The 25911-nt window shown below is 49.1% G+C and overlaps 1 protein-coding gene across 3 annotated transcripts; it reads left to right on the forward strand.

Moving 5' to 3' along the window:
* Nucleotides 1-1367: 1367 nt before the first annotated feature.
* Nucleotides 1368-25630, forward strand: CD34 (CD34 molecule). Of its 3 annotated transcripts, none has more exons than XM_030302790.2 (9): nt 1370-1467; nt 3444-3512; nt 11614-11796; nt 12744-12997; nt 14031-14111; nt 22482-22632; nt 22869-22921; nt 23240-23404; nt 24114-25630. In XM_030302790.2, the coding sequence occupies exons 1-9, from the start codon at nt 1389-1391 to the stop codon at nt 24297-24299; spliced, it is 1221 nt and encodes a 406-aa protein (XP_030158650.2). In that variant the 5' UTR covers nt 1370-1388; the 3' UTR covers nt 24300-25630. The 3 variants fall into 3 exon arrangements, with proteins under 3 accessions (XP_030158651.2, XP_030158650.2, XP_030158652.1); XM_030302792.1 differs by lacking the exon at nt 24114-25630 and adding an exon at nt 23967-24102 and having other exon boundaries at nt 1413-1467; XM_030302791.2 differs by lacking the exon at nt 3444-3512 and having other exon boundaries at nt 1368-1467.
* The last annotated feature ends 281 nt before the right edge of the window (nt 25631-25911 follow it).

The raw sequence follows: 25911 nt of genomic DNA on the forward strand, positions 1-25911 counted from the left end.
CAGACCTGGGTCCATTTCTCTCTCCTGTACAAACCAAATAATAGTAAATCAGAGAAGGACCATAAAGATAAGTCTGCTTTCATGATGTTAGGGAGTCTGCAGACAAATAACTCAGGAAAGATCAGAGGGGGCTGGTCTGACCTTCCTTCCTCCCAACTTGGGCTGTACAGGGCGCATATCATGGGAGAGACCCGACTGGGTGTTAGTAATCCTGCGATTCCATTCAGGATCTCAGAGCATGTTCGCAGACTGTGGCTTCCCTTATCTGCTCCCTGGTGCCATCATCTCCGCCTCCGGCCCCTCTCCCCTCCAGCGTCTTCCTCCCCCATCCAATCCAGTCTGCCACAAGGCTGACAGCCCAGCTCAGAGTTTCTGCAGTTCAGATTACCAACATCTAGAACAACTAGTGAGGAAGAGGGAGCTCCAGGATCGACAGGTAGTAGAGGGTGGGGTCAGGGGAAGTCCTTTTCCTGATGAAAGAGCTAGACAAAGCCTGTAGAGTCTCAGACCCAGAGCTGGAGAGGAGGTGATGGGAGAGAGGGTGTCCCAGATGCCAGGAGAGTCCTTTGTCTTTATGGCGATGGTGACAGGCTCAAAGTACGTGGAAAATTAGGAACGGCCACAGGAAAAACCCCTCCAAATTAACACAGACAGATCTTGCAGGGGAAAAAAGTGAAAAGAAAATCAACAAGGATGGTTTGGACGGGTGAAATGAATAATTACAGTTATTTATGTGTCCTGCTCACTCTTCGTGCTTCATTAACATGCAGCACAGTCTCTGGTGTGACTGTCATTAAATGCATCAGATTGGGCACGGGCTACGTTTTTACCTGATTAGCAAAATGCTCACATTTGTAAACTAGGGTCCTCACAGTAGAGTCCTTTTGGCAAGATGGTTCTCGGCTCAAAAGTTAAAAATAAAGGAAAACAAAAAGGAAAGAAAACACACACACAGGCGCGCGCGCACACACACACACACGCACACGCACACACAAGCACACAGAAGTCAGGGGAAACTTGCCCCCCGCCACCGGCCAGGCTGACACAAAGGGGTTAAAAGTCGAGTGGAAGTCGAGCTTGAAGGAGTAAGACGGGGCCTCTATATAAAGTTGAACAAGTATCTGGGGCCCGCACAAACCTCCACCTTTTTTGGCCTCCACGGCGGCAACCCCAGCCCCTGCTAACGTCCTCCGCCTGTGGGACCAAGTGGGGAAGCTCACGGTTGTGGCGGCCAAGGAGAGGGGCCGGCCTTGCCAGGAATATAGAGGGAGGGGAGGGGAAAAAGCCCGATCGCCCACCCCGCTCCCGGGCGGAGGGCGGGGGCAGCGCGTCCCGCGGGCCGAGCGCGTCTCGGGCTGTGCGCATCTCTGCGGAGCGGCGCGGGAAGGATGCTGGTCGGCAGGGGCGCGCGCGCGGGGCGCGGGATGCCGCGGGGCTGGACCGCGCTCTGCCTGCTCAGTCTGCTGCGTGAGTACCGGCCGCGCGCCCGGGCGGCGGGGAGGGTCCCCGCTCTCCCGGAGCCGAGCGCGCAGAGCCCGGGGGCGCGCAGGGAAGGGACCCCCCCCCCCAGCTGCCCCAACCCACGCCCCGCGCCCACGGCGGCTCCCGGCTCTGGTGGGACCGGGGCCCCCCTGGGACCGGCGCACCACCTGGGAAGCGCTGGGGTGGACGGGGAGGCAGGGCGGGCGACCGCGCCGCGAGTGTCAACCAGCCCAGGTGTAAACCGGGCGGAGCTCTCTGAGCTTCCCGGTAGTGGAACAGTGCGACTCGTTCGCATTGTCTCTAAAGTACAGCGCTTCGAAGATGCCAGAGGCTGTGGTCAAAGGTCCGGAGCGCAAAGTTGGAGCCAGAGCCAGGAGAGGGGAGGACAGAAGCAGGAAAAGTTTTGCGCCTGGGGGTTGATTGAGAAAGCCCAGGCCGGAGCGGGTGCTGGGAAGAGAGCGCAGGCGCCCACCGACCACCACCACCACCACCACCACCACCACCACCACAGGCACTGGGCGAGCCCGAAATTTAAGGATGGGAGCGAGGCCAACCTGGGACAAGGCCCCGGCTCCAACGCCCAGGAGGCGCCGGAGGCAGGCTGAGTGAGGTGACCAGGGGGTGTGGAATGAACAACAGTCCGGGAAAGAATGCTTGCATTTAAGATCTGAAAGCTAAATTACAACTCCCTCTTCCGACACCCACACCCACTCCCCTGGAGAGAAGGTGGCAGCGGATGGGGTCTGTTGTGCGCCCTGCCTCCGTCTCCCCATCGCCACCCCCCCCCCCCGACCCTGGCACCAACTCCAACCTGTTACATTTGGGGGCATTCTTCCTCTTCCCCCTCCAAGTTCTAGAACTAGGGAATATGTCAGCAGGCTCGTGGACACCCTTCCGCTCACCCACACTTGCTCCTACTTCTTAGGATCTTGCTCTCTCACTTTGGTAAAGAAATCATAGACAGTAAGTATTTATTCTTAATTGCTTTCATTTGGGGAGAGCATTCTCTATCTCCTCTCACTGCCTTTAGAGGGTTTTAAACATTGTAAGCTGTTCTCCTTTTTGCTCAAGATTCTGCTTCCAGCCCTCTAGGGCCCCCAGTTCCCTACAAGTACTCATCCTACAGGCCACCCACTATGGCCCCACAGAGTGACCTGGGCCTGCCAGCGGGACTCCTTTGCTCTCAGTGTCCTCTGCTGTCCTGCGTTGGGCCCACCCAGTTGGAGAGAGACTCTAGGCTTGGGAAAGCTCTAAGTTAGGCTCTGAGTTGACCAGTTCGGCAGCCCCAGACCTGCCCTCTGGGGCAGAGAAAAAGCTGTCACTTCAATGTGGAAACACTAGGATAGGGGAACTCCCCTGGGTGCTAGACGGCACCCTCATAACACAGTGGAGCCGATCAACAGCCGATCAGATGCTTCACTCTCCTTTACAAAGCTCGTGATGACCTGGTCCTGGGCCGAGTGAGGCCCACCCTTTTTTTATTTCCTCAGCTGGCCAGTCTCAGTCTCGCCTTGGCTCGTAGCAGGGGGTGGGGGGAGCAACTTAACTCCTGCAAAATCTGGGGCAGATATGCTGAGAATCTCACTGTCTCAGCTTTGGGGGTGACAGCTGGGACATGGGTCCCGACTCTCAATCTTGCCAGACTACTTGAGCCAATGTGTAGCCTTTCGTCTTGCCTGAGAACTTTCCAGGGTTTGTTTCTTTCTTTCACACTGGCAGTCATTTTCTGTCCTGGTCTACATTGGGGGATGGATGAGTGAGTGACTGTACCTTGAAACGCTGACCAAGGGACATTTGCAGGAGTTCCGTGCGGTTATTGCAAACTTTAGGGCACCGGGGGTCTTCTCATCATGTACACTGACAGAGGGCTTTGTTCTGGGAAGGTCTTTCTGTGCTCTGTGAGAAGTTGGCGTAAAGATGGGCACAGCGGTCCGACCAAAAGTAGACTCTTTTTGTTGCAGATGAAGCTGCTTTGGGGGGCGACCAGAGTCAGAGTGAGTCGCCAGGTAGCACTCCCCTGCCACCAACAGGTAAGAGAAGCCTTTCAGGTTATTAGGAAGCCCCATTTGTGGGCCTCCGGGTATCTGTCCCCTCCAAGCCCTCCATGGCCTATCTCCTTCCTCCCTCTGTAAGGACACCCCCCCCCAAGGCCCGCCCCTTCACATTCCTCTTCTTCCGTCGTGCATGCTGACCCCACACCCATATCCTGTCTGGGGCTACGTGTAAGAGGGGAAAAAAGAAAAGGGAAAAGAATTTTATCAGATATTTTCCAGAGGAGAGGACTCCACCCTTTGACTCTCTGCCATATAGCGACCGACGAGGAGCAGCCTTGGGGACCTCTGACTAATTCAGTGGTCCCCAGTGGTCCCCCTCGTCGGGCCAGTCCAGCTGGCACAACCTTTGCAAATGCAAGTCTTCCACAGCCTTCCCGTTTGACGGATAAAACACTTCTGGGCATCTTTTTCTTATCCCTTTAGCTCCACCTCCTGGGCCTCCTTGTTCACTTGTCCTCCTGTTCTTCCTACTTTGAGTCTTTGTCTCCAAAAGCTCGGGGCAAGGAGTGCCAAACTGCAGCAGATAAACTCGGGCGCAGAGTCTTACAAAAACAAATAAAAAAGTAGGAACAAATTCCACTCCGTATGGTCTCACTGCCTGATTTCCTTTAGACCCTGGGCAGGAGGGCCTGGGCTCACTTTCAGGGCTGGATGGCTATTCGGCTCCACCCTCGGGGGGCCTGGCCTCCCTCTCTCCTTGACTTTGCCTGATCTAACTTAAATGGCCCCCGAGTGTGGAGAAAATTCAGAAGGTGAAGGTATGGAAACAAGAACAAAAACACCACCCTCCAAAAGAAAATGCTCCAAGTTGCCAGGGCAGAATTTCCTATTTGTCTGGGTCTTGACTTCTCTAATGAGAACATTCTCTTCCCTCCTCAGCTAAGAAATAAAAACACATTATCTACAATTTTTAGCCTCCACGGCCCCTGACTTTGCTAAGGAGAAAGATGCGTGCGTCTTGGGAGAGTGAGAGGGCAATGAACGGGGGACGGGCCAAGGTGGACTTCTTAGCACCTGCACTCTGGGGCCCACCCCAGGGACCAATCGCTTCCCTTTGGATGTAAAAGAAAAGGCCTTTGGGCTTAGTTGGCTTCGTCTGCTTCTTCCTGGTTTGGCGGGGAGAGACCCCAAAGAACCCACAGCTGGTACCTTTTAGTGGGATGGCATCTCTAGGTAGCGAGTTCTGTTGTTACAGAAAATGCCTTAACGAGTCTCTGGGTGAAAGTAACCTGGACCCCTGGACGGGGCTTGGAGGTGCAGGGGCAGACAGGAGGTTCATTGCTGGGCATGGTAGAATGCATCGGAACTTTGTGTTTGATGGGCCCGAGAGACACAGGCTGAGGGAATGCAGAGCCCAGAAGGAGTAGAGAGAGAGGAAGGGAGGTGCCTGGACCATCAGAGAGGCAGTGGTGCCTGAGGGTGGAAAAGACCCAGCGAGGAGAAACTCCTTATGGTGTGGCATGCATGCTTAGCACAGTAATGTCTGGAATTTCAGGCTTATGCCGTTGTCTCTTCCGGGCTGGGCTGTAATCTGGCTCCGTGCTCTCAAACCTTTGATAAACACACGCCCGCCTGGTGTTAGTGTGCTTTGCGGGGAATAAAGGAACAAGTCCTCGGCTGGCCTACGGTGAAGCAGAACTACAGTGCCTGAGCACAGGGAGGCACAGAGTTGCAGAAAGGGAGTCAGTGGCGATTAGGGGAATGAAGGAAGAGGTGACTGGGAGAAAAGTGGGCCCCCAGAGAAAGCGCAGGAGACCAGGCTTCCGTGGTAAGTCGATGGGGTCCAAGACAAGGTATTTGAATATTAAAGGGAAGTCAGAGTCCCCTGTTCACTCAGGCCACAGACACTTGGTTTACGCTCACGTCTCAGTGAGCCACTAAACCATAGGAAGGCATCAGCCCAGTTCTTTGCTCTGGTCCAAGATGCCCAGACTCGGGGAGACCTGTAACAAGGATGCTTCCTGAATGTTCCCGGAGAAGATGGGTGGCTCACCACCTCCCAGAGTAGTTCATTCCATTAAAAAAAAATAATAGTAACCCCCCCCCCACTATTTTAAGCCTTACTTTGCGTTACAATGAAATTAGCTTTCTTGAATCATCTGATCATTAACTTCTATTCTTAATTAGAATTGGCTAATCTTCAGTGGCTTCTAATCTAATTCTCTTCTTTAAACTACCATGGAATTAATATGATCCTTTTTCAAGACAATCCTTAACGATCTTTCTGGCCCCACTAGACTATAAGCTCCTTGAGGACAGGGATTTATTGAAATTGTAATGACCTTAACCCCAAACCTCAGGAAAGAATCTTCTTTTCTTCTGTGCATGGTCCTTTGCACGTCATGGGTGCTTATGACCAATACGAATGAATACATGCGTGAAATGAATCTTGAAGAAAGTTACTTATTCTCCCTCCCCAAATTCTTCTTTTCTGGATCAGAGGTTAGCAAACTTTTTCTGTCAAGAGCCACATAGGAAATATTTTAGACTCTGGAAGCCATATGTAGTCTCTTAGGCATATTCTACTCTGTTTAATTATACAACACTTTAAGCATGTAAAAGCCCTTCTTAGCTCCCTGGCCGTACAACAGACAGCCCACGGGTGGATTTGGTCCGCCAGCTATTTGCAGACCCCTGATCTAGATGAAATAACTCCTGGCCCTCAACCATATGACTTGGTTTCTAGAGCTCTCCTAATTCTGGTTATCCTTTCACGGACACTCCCTAATTTAACAAACTCCCTCCTAAAGTACGGCATTGAATGAGACCACGCTACATAGATGTGGTTGGTGTGAACATGCCTGACATGGTCGCCATTCAGTCTAAGTGCTTTTTCTGAACTCAGAGGATTGTGCTAAGCACCCTGAGAAAACAAACGAGTATCAGAGATGTTTCCGGCACTAAAGAAATTTATAACGTAACTGAGGTGACAAGACCTATACTCAGGAAACAGAGTTTATGATTTTGTGCCAGATAAGTGGTGGAGAGACGTGTCTCAGGGTCTCTGAGAAGCAGAAGGAAGGGGGCCCTATACTAAAGATAACTGCTGTTTCTTGAGCGTTTACCAGACAGGCTAACTGCTTTATGCTTCTTATCTCCTTTATTCCTCAAAACAACTAGGAGTTAGGGAATATTTTTATTCCCATTTTATAGGGAATGTTTAAAGAGTTGAAGAAGCTTCCCCCCAAGCCCTCACAGCTAGAACATGGTAGAGAAGCCTCTGAACATGGTCTGACTGCAGAGCCCAAGCTCTTTCTTCTGAGGTTTCCTTCTCTTCTCAGAAACATGGGCTGTGGGTTCCCAGCAGAGTCCCGCAGGCTTCTTCTTCCTGCTACTGTATCCCTGTGGGCTGAGACACCCAAGATTTTCTGGAAGAAACTCCTCTCAGGCAGGGCACCAGAATTGGAAAGGAATGGTGGAACGGGGCTAGCTGGCCAGGAGGAGATCAGGAAACAATACCAGCAAAAAAAAAAAAAAAACAAAAAAAAACACAAAAAAAAAAAACAAAAAAAAAAAACCAAGAAAAACAAAAACAAAAAAACAAAAAAGAAAAAAGAAAAAGCAAAAAAACCACAACTAAACCTAAGGGGGTCTTTGGAAAGTGAGACTGAGCATAGGAGAGCATAGGCATTTAGCTATTTAGGTAGCAGAGCATTCTGGATCTCTGAGGATTTGTAAGCCCTCTTTCAGGATGAAAAGATTCTCCGATTTACTAATTGTAGGTAGGAATCTCTTAAACATGTATTACATTATGCCTTTGCTTCCTCCGTGTACCCCTCAGAAATAGGACTTTAACTTTCATGACTCAGATGGATCATGAAAATAATTTAGTTATGGTGCAGCTCAGTGACTTTGTTAATGCTTACTAAGGTGTATATATTTATTTCCTCCTACTGTGAGTGATTCCAGACCAGTGTGTGTTTTTTTTCACATTTATTTATTTTTTTGAGAGAGAGAGAGAAAGAGTGAGCTGAGAAGGGGCAGAGAGAGAGGGAGACACAATCTGAAGCAGGCTCCAGGCTCCAAGCTGTCAGCACAGAGCCTGATGCGGGGCTCGAACCCACGAACCGGGAGATCATGCCCTGAGCCGAAGTCTGGTGCTCAACCGACTGAGCCACCCAGGCAGGCATCCCATGACCAGTGTGGGCTTTAATACTCATGTCTGTTTTTCATTTATCTGTTTCTTCTTTTTTAAACTGTCCTTTCTCCTTGATGTTTGCTTCTAAGAGTCTCCAATTTTTAGCTTTAACTAGGATATCAGATAACCAAGCTTGTTAGAACTTGGTGTAAAACAAGAATAATTGCCTCTGAATAAGTACCTGTAAGTTAAATGCAAAACTTTTACTCCATGAATTCTGTGACCTCTGTTTGGCGTTTTTGGCCTCTTATCCTTATTCCGCTAACTTTCTGACATCTTGTCTCTTCCCTTTGCCCCGAGCTCATGAGTCAGGATCAAACAGGATATCTAGAGTCACAGAGGGTACTTAGGGGGACACAGTTAATAAAGGTAGGGTGCAAGGTAAACAACATAAGATGGCCTTTTGTTCAATTTTAAATTGTACTGTAAACGCCCTGTTGGGTTGGGGCTAACGGCCGTTTGTCTGGAAGGCTCCAGTCTAGAACGGAATGGAGTGGTGGTTTCGTTGATCGTCTCCTAGAATCGAACTGGGAAGCCGCGATTGCTCCCTTACAGAGTTGGAGAACAGAATCAGGTCAAGAAGGGTCAGCATTTGACAGTTTAATGCCTTGGATGGGGGCGAGAAGCTAGGATAGACAGAGACACGTGGTCGGTCTCGATTCTTATAAATGTTGTTCCTCCAAGGCGCAGTCTCTTCGTGGGAGCTCCAGAAAGGGAGCCCTAGAGACTGTGAAATTAAGACACTTCCTGCCTGCTAGTGCCTACACCGGAGCACCCGGTTGGATTGGTCTCCAGGTCTTCCACCACCTTGTTCCCTCGCTCTACACCCCCTCACGTATCCCGTCACCTAGCCTTGCCTTTCTGCCCTCCCTCTTTGACCTGTTTCTCCAGGGTCTCAGAGGCTTCCTTGCTCACAGCGCGCTCAGGGCCATGCATCTGAGGTTGGGGTTTCATTTTCTTGGCGGGTGGATCGTGCTACCTGCTCCTCAGCGTTTGGCCAGGTGGTGGGTGGGAGGTGGCTGCAGCAGCTGGGAGCCCCACCCCAGCGGGTCGGTAGCTGGCCTGGGTCCAGAGTCGCTTCACTTCTCTGGCACAGGCCCTCCGCCCTCCGAGCTAGCAGCAGGTCTCTGCTCACATCTGGAAGAGTTCAGAACTGTTTGTCTGGGTGAAGGAGGCCCTGGGGAGGGGCTTCAAAAGCATGACATCACCTCAGTCAGGCGCAGCTTTCTTTGGAAAGCGCAAAGGGCTGGGTCAGCCTGAGCCAGATAGGATTCCCAGGAACTGATGTGTTGGAAGGAAGAAGAGGAAAGGGTGGGCAGGAAGAATGATGTCAACGGGGAGTTCCAGTGGTGCCTTGGAATGGTACCTGGGGAGGATGATCCTTCAGGTCAGTATCCGCGTGCTCCCGCCACCCGCCCCCTGTGGTGAGCTCATAGCTTAGGGGCGGATTGCTGAGCGGGTCCTGTCTAAGGGCCCGGGGAAGACTGGGTCTGCTTTCACACCTATTTCATTTTGGTAAACCCACCTCCTGCCTAACCCAGGTAGGAGCCCATCCTTTTCTCTCCAGAGGTGCGGAGGATGCATCCTGGTTCTTAGCAGTTTCGACTCTCTGACCTTCTTGCTACTTCTACTCAAGAGTCAGCTAAACCTCAGTGGCCCCAGTGTTCCCTGCCCTGAACTACGGCCTCCCCTCTTGGCCAAAACCTTGCATGATTCAGGCTCTTATCTCTAAAATGCAGGTGGTACTATCATTTCATCCTCCTGCTCACATGCACGTAATGTCAAGATATGATTGTTGTATTCACCATTTATATCCATCTACTTGCAGCAGGTGGGAAGGGAGGCAGATGTGGGACAGTGAGACTTGTCACTGCTTTTAGGGGAAGCATTGAAACTAATGCCTAACTTCCCTCTTGATGCTGAGGGAAAGAAGAGTTGTCACTCTACATTGCCATTTACCTGGAGACCTCCCAAAATTACAGCTGTAGATCTCAATCAGGAAAATTGAAAGACAAGCTTTAGGGTGGCCTGGGATCCTCAGGGGCCTTTCCTTGAGGGTGGTACTGTGGGTGCTGAGCTCTGGGTACCAAGTCGATCCTATAGCATTTATGGGGCCCAAGCCAAGAATGGAATAGAGGCCCTCATACCATATGTCTAAATACTTCAAAGTTACAATCAGGCCTGTGAGCTTATAAATGAAATGTCCTCTATCCCCTTACCTTGAAAAACATACCCAATGGCCACCTGGAAGGCCAGGTTTGAATTTGGGACCCTCTCAGTCTCAGAATTCAGTGCCACCGTGTGGCTGAGCAGGAAGAGATGGCCCTTGGCTCCCTCCTGTCCCGCTTCTCTTCTTTTTACCCCCGACCCTGGCTCACTGTAGGGGATCTTGCATGCATGCAAGGGACACACCATCCGCATGCTTCATGTGTATACCTTCTCCCTGAAACTGCCACCTCTTGGCCACCCTTGTGCCTTGGAGGTCCATACCCTGGTACTGCGGTTCACCCTCAGAAGGATGGACTGGGAGGGGGCGCCTGGGTGGCGCAGTCGGTTAAGCGTCCGACTTCAGCCAGGTCACAATCTCGCGGTCCGTGAGTTCGAGCCCCGCATCAGGCTCTGGGCTGATGGCTCGGAGCCTGGAGCCTGTTTCCGATTCTGTGTCTCCCTCTCTCTCTCTGCCCCTCCCCCGTTCATGCTCTGTCTCTCTCTGTCCCAAAAATAAATAAAAAACGTTGAAAAAAAATTAAAAAAAAAAAAGAAGGATGGACTGGGAGAAAAGGCCCCATGAGGATCCTCAAGTGAGAAAAGAGGCATTTGGGCAAGAATTTCTAGGAGTATCTGGTCCCCAGTGTATGATCTAGACGAGAGGGTACATCTCTGTTGGCCCCATGGACGCCTCATGGTTGGGAGCAGGGCAGAGTAGGAGGAGGAATAGAATACAGACTCTAACGTTCAGGGAAGTTTCTCCTTTCTGGATGTAAGGATGTCATTGATAGGTACCCCCAGGAAACACAGAAGGACAAGGAGCCTCATGAAGATCTTCAGAGAATAATTCAATCCAGGAATATTATACTATATCAATTTAAGTTATTTGTCATTAATTCTCCCAAAACAATCCAGGTAAGGAAAGACCCTCACTTTAGAGGTTGGTAAACACACACACACACACACACACACACACACACACACACCACACACGCACACACGCACACACGCACATTAAACTACATAGTTATTGGAAAAGGCAAAACTAAGCTATCTTCCTACATTTGATGAGAAACCAGGCCTTAAGTTCTCTAGAGCATCCACTGGTCAGAGGTTCTTAAAAGAAATCGTGGGGTCGCTTACTGAGTTTCTCAACAAAAGGCAAGGAGGATGGGTTTGCAGGCCATGAGGGAAAGACTAGAGTTTGGGAATGGGGGAGTCTTGGACAGATAGAAGATTTTTAAGGGGATTGAATAGAGGTGGCATGAACCTAGTGGCTATTCCCAGAGTATATGAATGGAACGGCTGGAGGGTGACAGAAAGAGAGACAGACACGTTAAAAAGGAAATCTTCCCCCATACTTTAGATCTTTGCAATGTTTATTCAGATATAACTTGATATTTTAATATTCTATTTAACAAGTTCTAAACATTGCCTCGTATTCTCATGTGGCTTTAGTTTTTTTATATTTCTTTATTTGTAATGATTCTGGTACGTTAAGCGCATACAGCATTTATCCCACTGAAATTCATTTAGCTGTTTGCAACTTTTCCCTCCTGCAAATGGTACTATACTGGACACTTGATGCGTACAAGCTTTTCCTTCCTTATCTTCTTAGGGAAAATCTAGCAGTGAGAAATTCTCCTGTCCAGGAGGATAGTCTTGATGTCATGATGTCCTAAGTCTCCAGGATGATTTAGGTTCTGACTTTTCCTCCTTGTTTCTCGATAGCCTCTGGGTTCACAAACACACAAACCAGGACCACTGTTACCACAGAGTCAGCCACCTCACATACAAGTTCAACTGTTTCCGCAAATGTGTCCAGCCAGGAAGCCACCACACTAAGTCCTCTTGGAATTACCATGCCATACCCTGTCTCTCAAGACCGCAATGGGACCGCAACAGCCATCTCAGGTAAAAAGTGTTTGTCTCGGGCCCCAGAAGGATGCGGCTGGCGCTTGGGTAAAGCATTAGGATGCCTGGAGACCTCCCTTAGCCCTGCCTTCCCCCGCAGATGGAAACATACAAGTCCTGCGAAGCATGGTTTGTGCATCATGTTTAGGGTGCCCTGAGGTAGACTCCTGACAATTCCTATAGTGATGGCTTTCTCAGGCCAACGCTTTGGTTGCTGATCCTGACCAGTAACGCCCCTCGTACCCTGTTTTCATGCTGAGTTCAGCTTAGCGATAAAATAAGGATCAGAGGGGCGCCTGGGTGGCGCAGTCGGTTGAGCGTCCGACTTCAGCCAGGTCACGATCTCGCGGTCCGGGAGTTCGAGCCCCGCGTCGGGCTCTGGGCTGGTGGCTCGGAGCCTGGAGCCTGTTTCCGATTCTGTGTCTCCCTCTCTCTCTGCCCCTCCCCCGCTCATGCTCTGTCTCTCTCTGTCCCCCAAAAAATAAATAAAACGTTGAAAAAAAAAATTTAAAAAAAAAAAAATAAAAAATAAATAAATAAATAAATAAATAAATAAACTAAGGATCAGATGAGGACTCCCTAGACATCTCTGATCTCTTCTAAGTGAAAGAAAGTATGTGCAGGTTCACACTGGTTTTTGACTTCTTCGGGGTGAACCAGAATTCCAGTTCAGCATCGGAACCCTGAAAGCACCTCTCATACATTCTCAGTGATAGCCATGGTTCCAGTAGCTGGCTTGAAATGAGTTTGGTAGGGGTTAAGATATGAAGTAACTCTTAACTCCCGCGATTCCCTTTTCAGGTTTGAAGTCCAGGTCAGTATCTTTATCTGTAAAGTTTTAGTTCAAGACAGTGAACTGAGATGTGTATAGGTGTGTGTGTGTGTGTGTGTGTGTGTGTGTGTATGAAAACATGTGCATGCAAAACATGTGTTTTGGCCTATTTCAGAGACTACAGTCAACTTCACTTCTACCTCTGAGATCACCCCAGTGCCTGGAACGGGGAACTCTTCTGTCCAGCCACAGACCTCTTTAACTGTCACAGCGTTTTCCACCACAACCAACTTTTCAGCTTCAGACACGACCTTGAAGCCCAGCATGCTCCCCGGAAATGTTTCCGATCCCCCATATAACAGCACCATCAGTGTGACATCCTCCACTGAGCCTTATGCATCATTTTCTCCCACCCCAAGTACCATCAAGGTAGGTGAATTGGGCCAAAAGTGGCAGATTGCCCCCTCGCTTCGTATGTATGCAAAGCCTCTCCTCCCCTCAACCTCTCCTCATCCCAGCCAGTCAGATTTGGGTCATGTAAGAATTAACATGGAAAATATGCAGCTTAAATATTGCTGGCAAAGATAGAAAGGGGAAGGGAGGAGTGGAGACAGGTCGCTGACATATGCTGTGGGTATTTCATTTCTAGGGAGTTGAAAGTAAAGGGGGATTCTTGGGGGTCCGCGCAGTCGGCTGTGGTTCTTTCTAGTACCTCTTGGTCTGGGCTTTGACCAGGGCACCATTTCCCTTTGAGCGTATTTGGAAACCATCCTCTATTTAATGGGGCGACTTGCAAACAATGTTTAGGACCACCACCATTTCCTGTAGATGAGAGAGTTTGGTGGTATGTCAGGTATAGAGAAGCAGTGGAGAACTGGGCAGACCAAGGATGGTGAGCTCAGCCTTGGGGTCTGTGGCTGTCAACAGTTTTGGGCAGGAAGGGTAGAAAATATGAGGGTGCGTGGTGCCTGGGGGCAGGCTCAAGGGACCTGCCTGGTTTCTGTTTTTAAAGGAACCAGAATAAGAATCTGGAGAGCCCTGGGGACCAGGAAGAAAATGAGTGTCACCAGGATCAGCCTGGCCACCCCCATTACCTTAGTGCTTATATGGCCTCACTGCATGTGTATGATCCACGGCAGGGAGAACAGCCCCAATGGGTAAATTTCGTCCCCTCTTCCATTTCTGCACCAGCCAAGCTCATGTTTACCAAGATTGCAAATAGCTACTTGTTGGCAAGCCCAGGCTGGTAACAAAAGTTTTGATTATCTGATGGGGATGGGTGTAAGAAGGAGGAAGAGAGTAACACCAATTTATACATCTAGTCCCCTGCCATTTTTAAATTTCCTTTTTCCTAAAACCTCTTAAGAGAGTACCCCCACAGAAATCAAACGGGACAAGAGGTGGGGGTAAAAATGAGGGGCAAAGATACTGGCTTATTTACTTTGTTTTTGTTTTACTACAGGGAGAAATCAAATGTTCCCGAGTCAAAGAAGTGAAATTGACCCAAGGTATCTGCCTAGAGCTAAATGAGACCTCCAGCTGTGTAAGTCAAACTCCCCTCCACCTCACCCCTATCCTTTCCTCCTCCCTCTTCTCCCACAATCCCTTCCGAACATCCTTAAGCCCTCTTGGACTGGACCAGACTTTGGTGGGGGTGGGAGAACTTAGTTGGTCAGGCGCTTTCAATACAGAGCTTTGGGTTTAGGGAGTAAGAGGCCCCATCTGGCGGGCAAAGAAGGCAAGGACAATTTTTTTTTAAATTGAGTTAACTTTTTCCCCTCCTCTGTAGTACATTTAATATATACATGTCAGACTTAAGTTTGCTTTCATGTTAAGAAAGTCCTTAGTGAAATACACACTAGTGACCTGAAGTGCCAGTTTGCTTATTATTTACATATAACTCTTTAATCCGTTTAGAATTCTTTTGTGCTGTAATGCCACATTTTCCATATAACCGTCTTTCCTCACATTGTTTATTGAATGATCCCCTTTGTTGACTGGAATGCTGTTTTTTAGCTTGTATTAAATTTGTATTTGTCCCAGGGCATATTCTACAGAGATATTTTGTTCAGTTTGTCATTTTTTGCCTATTTTAAGTTTTTTAAAATTATTCTACTTTTATATTATAGTACTCTTTAATATCCAGCCATGCAGGTCTTGGCTCACTACACCATAAAAAGTTTATTTTTTGTCTGTTGTTTTAGAAAAACTTTAGAAACATCTTGTCCACATTAAAAAAAGAAATGTTAACATTTTCATTGGAACTGCTCTAAAGTCTCTCTCTATTTTTCTGGTCTTCTCTTGTATCATTCAGCATATTATCTTTTTAGTTTTTAAAAACTAAAAGCTAGTTTGTTTGTTTGTTTGTTTGTTTTTCCAGTAGGCTTTATGGACTTTTAAAGTTTATTTATAATACAGATTTCCCATTAAATATTCTAACCGATCATTGCTGGTATATTATAAAGTTGAAAACTTCCAACTTTTCAATATACGTTCCCAACATATATTGAAAGTTTTGAAAATTTATCTTAGGTTTAGCCATTTTCTTTAACTTACTTGTTAATTTCAAGAGCTCTTTACTTGATTCTTTTTTGGTTTCAAGGCAAGCTCTCATGTTGTCTGCCACCATACATTGTTTTTCTCCTCCTTTTTAGTAGTTAATGCCTTAAGTTTCACATCTTACTGCATTGGTTAGACCATACAGCTCGGCGTTAACTTTGAATGTTGATAGCAGACGTCCTTGCTTTGTTTCAGTAAATCCAATTTCCTGACAGTTACAGTTTCCTCGACGAAGAATGGAATGACAGGACTCTTCCTACTCACTTGTAGGAAAAAACATTTCCTTATAAGTTGGGAATCCATTTAAGGGAACTATATGTGTGACGTGTGACATGTACCCACATGCATGGGTAGACTATAGTCTGTAGAGGGCATTCAGTTATTTATTTTGTCTATTCTGACTGCCCATATCCTACCTGTGATTATCAGTTGGGTCATTCTGACTCACAGATCTTTTAGAATTATGCCTAAGGTCTTTTTTTTAGCCCAGGACTTCTAAAAACAATGGGAATTGCAAAGACATAAGTTCGCACAATAGGATAAGTGCACGATGCAAAATAGTGAACTTAAACATGAATATACAATGTACAAGTAATACAGGAATTGCAAAGACAGAGGCTCACACAATAGAACAACTAAGTGCAATTTGCAGACTAGTCAACTTCAACATGAACATACAAAGTACAAGTAATACTCTGTGTGTTTCTGATACCTATTTTCAACTCTCCTTATTAAAAAAAACATCGCCAAACCCTTTGTTAATCATAGCTTAAAAAACGACTTTTTTTTTTTTTTAGTAATATCCTGGTGAAGCACTTATTTTCCTGTGTATCACGCTGGTCTGTGCCAAAATGCTGCTTCTGCGTGCCACTGATTTAGAGCCAATTGCAGGGCAATCTAAGTGTCTGTCCATTGCCCTTCAAGGCTCACATTTAACTAGGGTCATCATACAAGACAAGTGCCGGAAACTGACCGCTACTCCAGAAATAACTCCTCTTACTGTGGTTGCTTTCTCTCTGTGGTCTTTACTGTCTCGTCATTCATGCCACAGCTGAGAAGGTCTGCTCTCTCGTCTGAGATCTGGGGAGCATCTGTGAGCAGGGACGTGCAAAGACAGCAGTCCCTCCACTATGCTAAAGAAGGCCTCTGCACCATTCACGGTGAATCAACTCTCTGGTGACCCCTTGGTCGTGCTACTTTTCCCTGGCCCCTCTGTCACCGTTGATCCCCCCTCTCTTCCTGAGGGTTCCTCCTCCCTAGTCCCCAAGCAGCAGTGCCTCCTAAGTCTCCCCAAGGTAATTTCCCACCCCCCCCCCCCCAAGCAGCAATCCTTGTTCAGAATCTCTAGCCAAAGCTCCGGATTGTGTTTCAGATTCCTTTCCCTTGAGTCCTACTGCGTGCTTATTTGATCATCAATCTGTTCCCAAGGCTGTGAGTGAGTGGCGTGGTGCTTTCTAGTTTTCCTTAGGTTGCATTTGCCCCCGGTGTCAGAGGGCCTGAAGGGACTGGTTCGAACCGTGGGAAACTCAAGCCCTACTCACACCCTAAGGAGAAGCATGAAGGATTTGAATTCCCCTAACATTATGTCCTTGAGTACTTGTGCAATGTCGGCATGCTCCTGCCTCCCGTGTACTCCCGTAACGGAAATACGTGTGCATGTTCTCAGCTATCCAGACACTCACTCTGCACTGGGACGTACTGAGTATCCAACCTTTCAGCTCCCACCGTGTGGATTATTCCGCCTGTCTTCTGTACCTGCATCCTGCAGGCATTCATTTCTCAACTACTCTCCTTTTGCTCCCCCTCCTTCACCTCTAGGCAGAAATCACCCCTACCAGCCTGGGTGGGGGAGGGCAACCCCTACCCTCTTCTCAAGCACCTGCTACTCCGTCTTAGAGCCCTCATTTGCAGGACCCGTCACTCTGAGTCTGACTTTCATTCTCTCGGCTGCAGTGTCAGGGTAATTTAGTTTTTGTGGTTATGGGTTCCCAAATCGTTTCCACAATGTGAGGTTACTTTATTCTCTTATGCTGTCCCCCCGTTTATCCAGGGAAATACACCAAGAATATATTTTTTTTTTCAACGTTTATTTATTTTTGGGACAGAGAGAGACAGAGCATGAACGGGGGAGGGGCAGAGAGAGAGAGGGAGACACAGAATCGGAAACAGGCTCCAGGCTCCGAGCCATCAGCCCAGAGCCCGACGCGGGGCTCGAACTCCCGGACCGCGAGATCGTGACCTGGCTGAAGTCGGACGCCTAACCGACTGCGCCACCCAGGCGCCCCCACCAAGAATATTTTTAATGGTGGTAAAAGACACATAACATGAAATGGACCATCTTAACCATGTATAAGTCCGCATATAGTTCAGTGGTATTAAGAACGTTCGCATTGTTGTGCAGTCTCCAGAAGCCTTTTCATCTTCCAGAACTGAAACTCTACACCCATGAAACAACTTCCCATTCCCCCCACCTCCTCGCCCCTGGCAACTACCCTTCTACTTTCTGCCTCTGTGATCGGACTACTCCAGGTACCTCATAGGAGTGGAATCATACGGTATTTCTCTTCGTGTGACTGGCTTATATCACGGAGCATAATGTCCTCAAGGTTCATCCATGTTGTAGCATGTGTTAGGATTTCCTTCCTTTTTAAGGCTGAATCATGTCTATACCGCATTATGCTTATCCCTTCATCCACCAACGAACACTGGGTCGCTTCCATCTTCTGCTGTTGGGACTGATGCTGTTATGAATATGGGTGTACAAATACCTCTTTAACACTCTGATTTCATTTTGGGGGCGGGGGGCACATACCCGGAAGTGGAATTGCTGGATTATATGGTAAATCTATTTTTAAATTTTCGAAGACCCGCCATACTGGTTTCCATAGCAGCGGCACCATTTTGCAACCCACAGGGCACAGGTTCTGACATGTCCACATTCTCACCAGCATTAGCTATGTTCTGGGTTTTTCCGATAGTAACCGCCCTAATGGGCATGAGGTGATAGCTCATCGTACTGTGGATCGGCATTTCCTAGTGATTAGTGATGCCGAGCATCTTTTCATGTGCTTATTGGCCTTTGCGTATCCTCTTTGGAGAAATCTCTATTCAAGCCCTTTGCCCACTAGTTTGTTTTTTAGAACTACCTTTCTTTAGAGCCACATGTGTTTGCATGCAGAGGTCGTATTTCCTCAGCTAGCTCTCATCGCCCTTATTCTGTCGTATTGACTTCATCTAAGGCAGGCTGCTTCCAGCCTCCAGATCATATCCCCCAGCCCACGCCTTCCTTGCCCTCTGCCCAAACACTGAAGGTCAGTTTCCATGCAGAAAAAATAACTTACAGATGGAAGACAGATGAAGACCATGTGTCTCCCGGTGAGAGCCTGAGATCTGGAGACAGTCTTACTCCTCGCTCGTGGTCAGCTGCTCACCGGTGGGGTGACTTGTAGCAGAGTCCTTCACTCCAGTCTCTAAATGAAAACAGGGTTTTACCCGCCACGTCAAGGTCACACCAAAATAGATAAAATGAGAAAGAGAGGGAGGGAAGGGAGAGAGAATGAAAATTGATCCTAAAAATCTCATCATTAGGAAAAAAAATTTTTTTTCCGTTTCTTAAAATTTATCCTGAGGGGCACCTGGGTGGCTCAGTTGGTCGAGCGTCCGGCTTCTCCTCAGATCATGATCTCGTGTTTTGTGAGTTCGAGCCCCACCATCAGGCTCTGTGCTGACAGTTTGGAGCCTGGAGCCTGCTTCGGATTCTCTGGCACCCTCTCTGCCTACCCCTCCCCCATTCACACTCTGTCTGTCTGCCTGTCTCTCTCTCAAAAATAAACAAACATTTAAAAAAGTTTATTTTGAGAGAGGGAGAGCGCGAGCGGGGGAGGGGCGGGGAGAGAAGAATAGAGAGAATCCCAAGCAGATTTGGCTGTCAGGTCAGAGCCCAAAGCTGGCTCAAACTCACGAAACTTGAGATCCTGACCCGAGCCAAAATCAAGAGTCTGATGCTCAACTCACTGAGCCCCCCAGGCGCCCCACACTGGGAAAAAATTTTAAGGATGATTTGGAAAAATACCTGTCCCTCTCTCCCTACTCCAAGTGCTTAATGAACATGCTTCCTTAACATGTTAAGAGTCTTGGCAAAGTTTGAGAATGCTGCTCTAGAAAGGTTAGATGGTTTTATCATTGTAGTTATTATTTTTGCAAAGCAACATGTGTGAGCAGATGTGGTTAGGGGCTAACAAATCTGATTCTCATGAGCAAAATGGCAGTCTGTGGCTTCCTCCTGCCCACTCTCCCATGATATCTGCCCACAGCCTCTCTGGGGGGAGGATGTTTATTTCAAGCGTCCGGAGAAGCATTGTGCTTTGTTCAGGATCCACCTGCTCCTCTCCAGGCTCAAACACAATTCACTGATGCTGTTGGATTCCAGAGTGGGAGGCTGGCCACTGTTATTCCCTTGAATTTAGTCCAAGAAACTAAGCGAAGGGTGGAGGGACCCTGCGTGGAAGCCAGACCAGTTGGAACTTTAAGCTGAACAACAATTCACTGGGTTCTTCTGTTTGTTTGGTGCTACGTTTAGTGTCCTCTGGGTTCAAAATTATGTAACGTACGCCCATTCTCCCCATTAAGGAGTCGTACTGTCTAGTCAGAGAGAAATGGCAGTGACAGTAAGGCAGAAGATGATCAGACACCGAAGTGTGGGTTCTAAGGGCTACGGTATATGGTATATTACTATCATTGATGGTAACAATACCAGCTGCCCTTTGTCGAGTGCCCATTGGGTTCCACACACTTTGTTGGGGGCTCTTTATACAACACTGCTTTAGTCACAGCTCAGTCTTCGACTGAGGAACCTCACGCTCAGACTAGTATGTCTTGCAAAGACTCTAGTCAATCGCAGAGGCAAGGTTGATGCCGGGTCTATGGGAGATAGGGCCAGTCTCACTGGGGAGCTGGGGTTTGAGTTGAGTCTTGAAGGATGGATTTCCAAGGAAGAGGGCCATGTTCTTCCTTTTCATATAGGCAGGGCTGTGAAGGTCACAGGCTCTCACACACTTGGGCTCCCCATAATGGCACCCTCAATCTGAAGGCCTTTCCTGACCAGCTTCCCCTGCACACATTCTCCCCATTCTTCAAGGCTTACTTTGAGGTGTTTCTGATAACCCCCAACCTGGTGTATGCTCACCCTCTTTTGAATGTCCATAGAACTTTAGCTGTACCTTCCTCGTGGTACTTACCGTGTAACTAGCTCTGTCACTTGTCTCTTTGTGCCTCAGTTTCTTCATCTCTGAAATGGGGAGAATAATAACACCCATCTTGAAGGGTTGTACAAGGTCTAAATGAGTCACTATATGTAAAGCACTTGGAACAGTGCCTGAGACATAGTGACCATCATTTGTTTTCACTGCCATGCATGCAAACTAAGAGCTTTGGCTATGTGGAATTCATAGCCCCCCCCCCCCCCCCGCCATGATACATGTGCAGAGATTTGCACACAGTGTCTTCCATTCAGGGCTTGGTAATGTCAGAAGGGCTGAATATGGTTGAGGTGCAGCTTCTTAGGACTCTGCAGGTTGAGGATGTGCCATTTTGTGTGGTTTGTTTAGATTGTGCAGGAGCCCTCCCTGTCCCTCTGCCTCTCTCAGGAGAGATAGATTTCAACCAGAGACGTTCCAGGAGGCCAGAGCTGTCCAGAAAGGGGCCTAGAGAAGGACACTGCTGATCACATCCAGTGGTATCCAGAATGCCCACAGCAAATGCTGTTTTCAAGAGCCAGATTTTTCCAGAGACAGAGCCTCTATCCAAGTACTTCCTCAGAGACCTTTGCTTTGCTTTGCTTTTTAAATGCTTATTTATTTTTGAGAACGAGAGAGACAGAGTGTGAGTGGGGGGCAGGGCAAAGAGAGAGGGAGACCCAGAATCCGAAGCAGGATCCAGGCTCTGCGCTGTCAGCACAGAGCCCAACGTGGGCTCGAACTCACAAACTGTGAGATCATGACCTGAGCAGAAGTCGGACCCTTAACCGACTGAGCCACCCAGTAGGCCCCCTTTAGAGACCTTTTCTTGAGAGTTGAAGCAGCAGTGGCCTGAGAATGCATTTTTCTGCGCCCTTGGTTCTTGAGGGGCTTCTGAGGCTACCTCTGAACTCCTGTCTCTGTGACCTGAAGGTTAGCTAGCCCTGCTCTTCTGGCCTCCTCCAAGCCCATTGAGTTCCACCCAACTCCCTTCGAGTCCAGCTGATAGAAGAAAGCTGGGGCCTGAGGCCAACCCTGACCTTGCCGTGTGCAGAAGCAAAGGATCCTGGGTTTTCCTGCCGTGGGCCACAGCAGTAGGAAAATACCCAGGCTGCTTTCCAAGCTGGGAGGCCCACAAGGAGCAGTCCTGCCCCACAAACAGGAAGCTGTCTCCTCCACGGAGGCTCAGTTCGGATGCCCCTCACACGCCCCAGCAGTTTTCCCCGAACAGGAAAGTTGTCGGAGCCGTTCAGGCATTTCCTCCTCACCATCTGCCATCCGGACAGAGGAGAGAGTCTTGGTTTCGGTTCCTTTCCTGTGCAGGGGAGGCCGCTCTGATTGGAAGCTGCTGGAACACATCCTGGGAGGTGTGAGAACAGGGTGTTGGAAGGGCACAGCCAGTGTTTCCAATTCATCTCTGTCCCAGGACTCAACTGGCAAAGAATCATGAGAGCTTATCTCCTGGGGCCAAGTTCCTGAGTCCTAGGGACCAGACAGCAACTGGAACCATCTGTGGACCTCATGTAAAACTGGCTTCCATGCTTTTAGTGGGGAAAGGGGGATGGTAGACTGGACAAAAACACCATTTCAGTTTCAACCACGCTCCTCGTGAGCCCCGTTGGGGGGTAAGACGGAAGGGCCCAAGGATGCCACTGGGTCTATAGCCATAGACTTGTTCTCTACTCCCTTCCCTTGGCTTTTCCTCCAACACTTGGGGCTTTTATAATCTTGAAACAAAGGATTTTCTCTCCATCAGTAATACACTATTCATATTTGCTGTTTGAATTTAATTTGAAATAGTGTATGTGTCCATGGGCAATCCTTAAATAAGACAGTGTTTCCTGAATTTCTGCTCTGGTCCTCTTACAGCCCCACCTAGGACACTGACAGCTGTTTCGGGACGGGGAAATTTTTGAGTTTTTTTCTTATTGTGTTTTGGCACATCTGTAGTTCACCGGATTTTTTTTTCCCCCAGTTAAATTTTTTAGGAAGAAAGGATCCTTCTTGTTTAGAGAGTCATAGTGTGACTTTCATCAGGATTACTACCTGAGACTCTCGATGCGGCTCAGGGTATATGAATGATTTCGACTTCTGTTCCCCATTTCTCTCTATGTTGCCAGGAGGAATTTAAGAAGGATAATGGAGAGGAACTGACTCAAGTCCTGTGTGAGAAGGAGCAGGCTGACACTGTGGCTGGCATGTGTTCCCTGCTCCTGGCCCAGTCTGAAGCGAAGCCTCACTGCCTGCTGCTGCTCTTGGCCAACAGAACAGGTAAGGGGTGCATCTGTCTTGGGGTCTAGGGAGGGAGTGGGGCTGAGGTTAGACAATCCTGGGTAGAAATCTGGTATCTTAGCTCAAAGAGCACAGGTGCTGGGGAGAAGAGCCAGGCTGACTTTGGGAGATGGAGCACCCTGGGCATCAGAGCATCATCTAGAACATCACAGGAGGGCCCAGGAGGATGAGCTCTTCCCGCTTCTAGATTCAGCAATCCCTGGTTCTCATTCTAGAACTTTCCAGTAAGCTCCGTCTTCTGAAAAAGCACCAGCCTGACCTGAAAAGGGTAAGTTCTCTAAGGTGATGGGAATTCTCAAAGGGAAAATTGGGTCAGGGGAGTCACTGGAGTGGAAGAGAAAGTACTTATCTTTTCTAGACTTGTCCTTCCTACTTCTCCGTCCTTCTCCAACAGTCCTTACCTGTCTGAGCTTGAACCAAAATTTTATGGTTTTAAAAGATGTCAGTCTTAAGTCCTTTTTAGAAAAATCCCTGAGGTCCAAGACTTCCTGTGTTCGTCCGCTGTTGGGTCTAGCGTGGGCTGGGCTTCTCTTCTAGAACTCACATCCCACAAGTGACAGGCTGTCTTTTCTGTCTTCCCTTCAAGCTTGGGATCAAAGCCTTCTCTGAACAAGATGTTGGGAGCCACCAGGTCTATTCCCGCAAGACCCTGATTGCCCTGGTCACCTCAGGGATCCTACTGGCTGTCTTGGGCACCACTGGCTATTTCCTGATGAAGCGCCGCAGTTGGAGCCCCACAGGAGAAAGGCTGGTCAGTTTGGGGGTCCAGGGCAAAGGAAATGAGGAAGATAGTGGTCTTCTGGGGAGGTCCATAAATGTCCTGGAGCGGGGAGGAGACATACCAGAAAAGGTACTTCCGTGCTTTTACACATGGACGTGCAGAATGCACATTACCATGTCCATGGACAAGTCTGAATAATATATAGCAGATTGGAAAGGAGGCACTAACTGGGGCCAGCCCACCTGCTCACTGTGGCAGCAGATGGCTCATGTCATCGTTTATGATTTTGCCCAGGATAGTTCAGCTGGGTATACCAGAACAGGCTGCTAAATCAATCACACTTATTGACATGTATATAAAATGTCCGTGGGTGCCACTTAGCTCACCAGAAGGGCCCTTATGGAAGGAAAATCTACTGTTGGAGTGTTCTGGATGAGGGAGGACAAGGCTGGGGTTTGACTCTTGGCTTCTGGCCTGCTACCCACTCTGGGGAGGGCATTCCATCCTGGGAACTGCCTGGTGTCTGGCGGGAGCTGGTTATGGAGCTGCGGTGGCACGGTGTTGTGCCTCTCCTCTGTCCTTTCTCCTCTAGGAGCTGGAACCCTGACTGCTCTTCAGGAAGAAAGGAGTCTGCACATGCAGCTGCAACCCCCTTCTCTCCCTCCCACCTCATCTCCCCCCACCCCTGCCTCACTCCCCTGCTTACCAGATAATGCTCCTTTATTTATACACTGTCTAGGGCGAAGACCCTTATTACACGGAGAACGGTGGAGGCCAGGGCTATAGCTCAGGCCCTGGGGCCTCCCCTGAGGCTCAGGGAAAGGCCAGTGTGAACCGAGGGGCTCAGGAGAACGGGACCGGCCAGGCCACATCCAGAAACGGCCATTCAGCAAGACAACACGTGGTGGCTGATACCGAATTGTGACTCGGCTGGGTGGGGCAAGGCTGGGCAGTGTCTGGGGAAGGGGCCCCTCCCTGCATCTGACCACACGCTGCCTCCACGCTGGAGGCACCATCGATTGCATTCTACCCTTTCCTGCTGCACACATCCTCGGAGGCTGTTCCTGGGGTCCGGTACTGCACCGGGCCGAAGGGTTCTCTCCACCTTGGTGGAGGGGAGATAACCCCTGCCATTTACATGTTCAGCTCGCTAAGCCCAGAATCGGGTCGACTCTGAGTAAAGGTGTGGGGGGAGGGGAGGCCAAAGTGCAGAGAAGCTACCAGGGTTGGGGGGTGGGAGGTGATGATCTTGCATCACTCACACGTGGGCTTGTCCTCTCCCTCCTCTCTGCCATATTAAAGGAACTCCCAGGGGAAGCATGGGCCTTTTCTGGGCTACAATTTCCTCCCAGGAGGCTTTGCCTTTTCCTGTTTCTTCCTCAGATCCGTCTTCTCTACATCAGGGAAACCAAAGCAACCCAGTGCGCCTGCTCCCTTGTAATGATGCAGCCAGAAAGACTTGTTATCCTAAACCGTCCCCCTTATGCCCTGGCCAAGGCACTGTGGATTCAGGCACCGGCTTCCCTCATGCTTTCCGGTTTCCCCTGAGCTCCACACCTCCCTCCACATCTGCATACAGAAGCCTGCTTCGTTTTCTGGCTGAGCCTGGAACGAGGCTCCAAGTTTTGAACAACGTCTTGTGTGTGTGTTTGGGAGACAGGGTTAGGGGGACATGGGTCCATGCATTCCTTCCTGTGGGGGCAAGTGGGAGAGAGCGAACGGCTCAGTCCTTGTCTCTCTGGGGCTCATGGAGCCTCATCTTGAGCCTCTGTTTCTCCCTGTGGGTCAGAGTGGACAGGATCATGGGACCAGACCTTTGAGCCAAGCCTCTTAACTTGTGCATCTCTGAGGAAGCGCCTTGCTCAGAGGCGAGGTCCTGGCCTTATCCTCTGATCTCAAAGGCTTCTTCCTTCCTCCCCCTGACTCCTGGGTTGAGCTGTGGACTCAGTCTCCCAGCAGACTCCTTTCGATCTCTGTCTCCCTCACTCCAATCCCCTCACTGCTCCGCACCTCCATGTAGTCAGGGCCCCTTGACATCTCCAGAGAACCTTCACCACAAACCACCTCCTCTGTAGGTGACCCAGGTTCTCATTTGTATTTCTCAGTTTTTTTTTTTCCAGAGGGGTAAGCAGGGATCCTGGTTTCAGTGACGGTTGGAAATCGAATTTTCCAGAGAGAGGAAGGTTGGGTGGGTTTTATTTCTGAATAAAAAAATGGTGTGTGTAAATACTGTAATTAAAGTGATACTGAGACACATCTGTTCTGTGTCACTGTCCCAGCCAGTTGTGTCTGAATGCCCCAGCGGTCTCCCCGTCAGACCTCAGACCTGGCCAGACTGTGCAGTGATATGGTGGAGAGGGGCTAGCCAGGAAAGAGGTGGGCCCATCATGGGGACACACGTAAAACCCAGGGTGCTGCCCTTTGGCCAAGTCTCCCTCTCTGGGGGAAGCTCACAGGAAATCTGGATGTGTCTAGTCATAGAAAGACCAGGATGCAGCAGGGGCCGTGAGGATGGAGGGTGGTGTGCCAAGGACATA

The sequence above is a fragment of the Lynx canadensis genome, chromosome F1, assembly GCF_007474595.2.
Source record: "Lynx canadensis isolate LIC74 chromosome F1, mLynCan4.pri.v2, whole genome shotgun sequence".
NCBI classification, from domain to species: domain Eukaryota; kingdom Metazoa; phylum Chordata; class Mammalia; order Carnivora; family Felidae; genus Lynx; species Lynx canadensis.

What these genes read in the sequence shown, in the direction of transcription:
- CD34 (XM_030302790.2), top strand. Translation starts at nt 1,389, where the DNA reads ATGCTGGTCGGCAGGGGCGCGCGCGCGGGGCGCGGGATGCCGCGGGGC. An exon ending in GCTCTTGGCCAACAGAACAG is followed by an intron (nt 22,633 to 22,868) that starts GTAAGGGGTGCA and finishes TTCTCATTCTAG; the next exon opens with AACTTTCCAGTAAGCTCCGT. An exon ending in GCCCCACAGGAGAAAGGCTG is followed by an intron (nt 23,405 to 24,113) that starts GTCAGTTTGGGG and finishes TACACTGTCTAG; the next exon opens with GGCGAAGACCCTTATTACAC.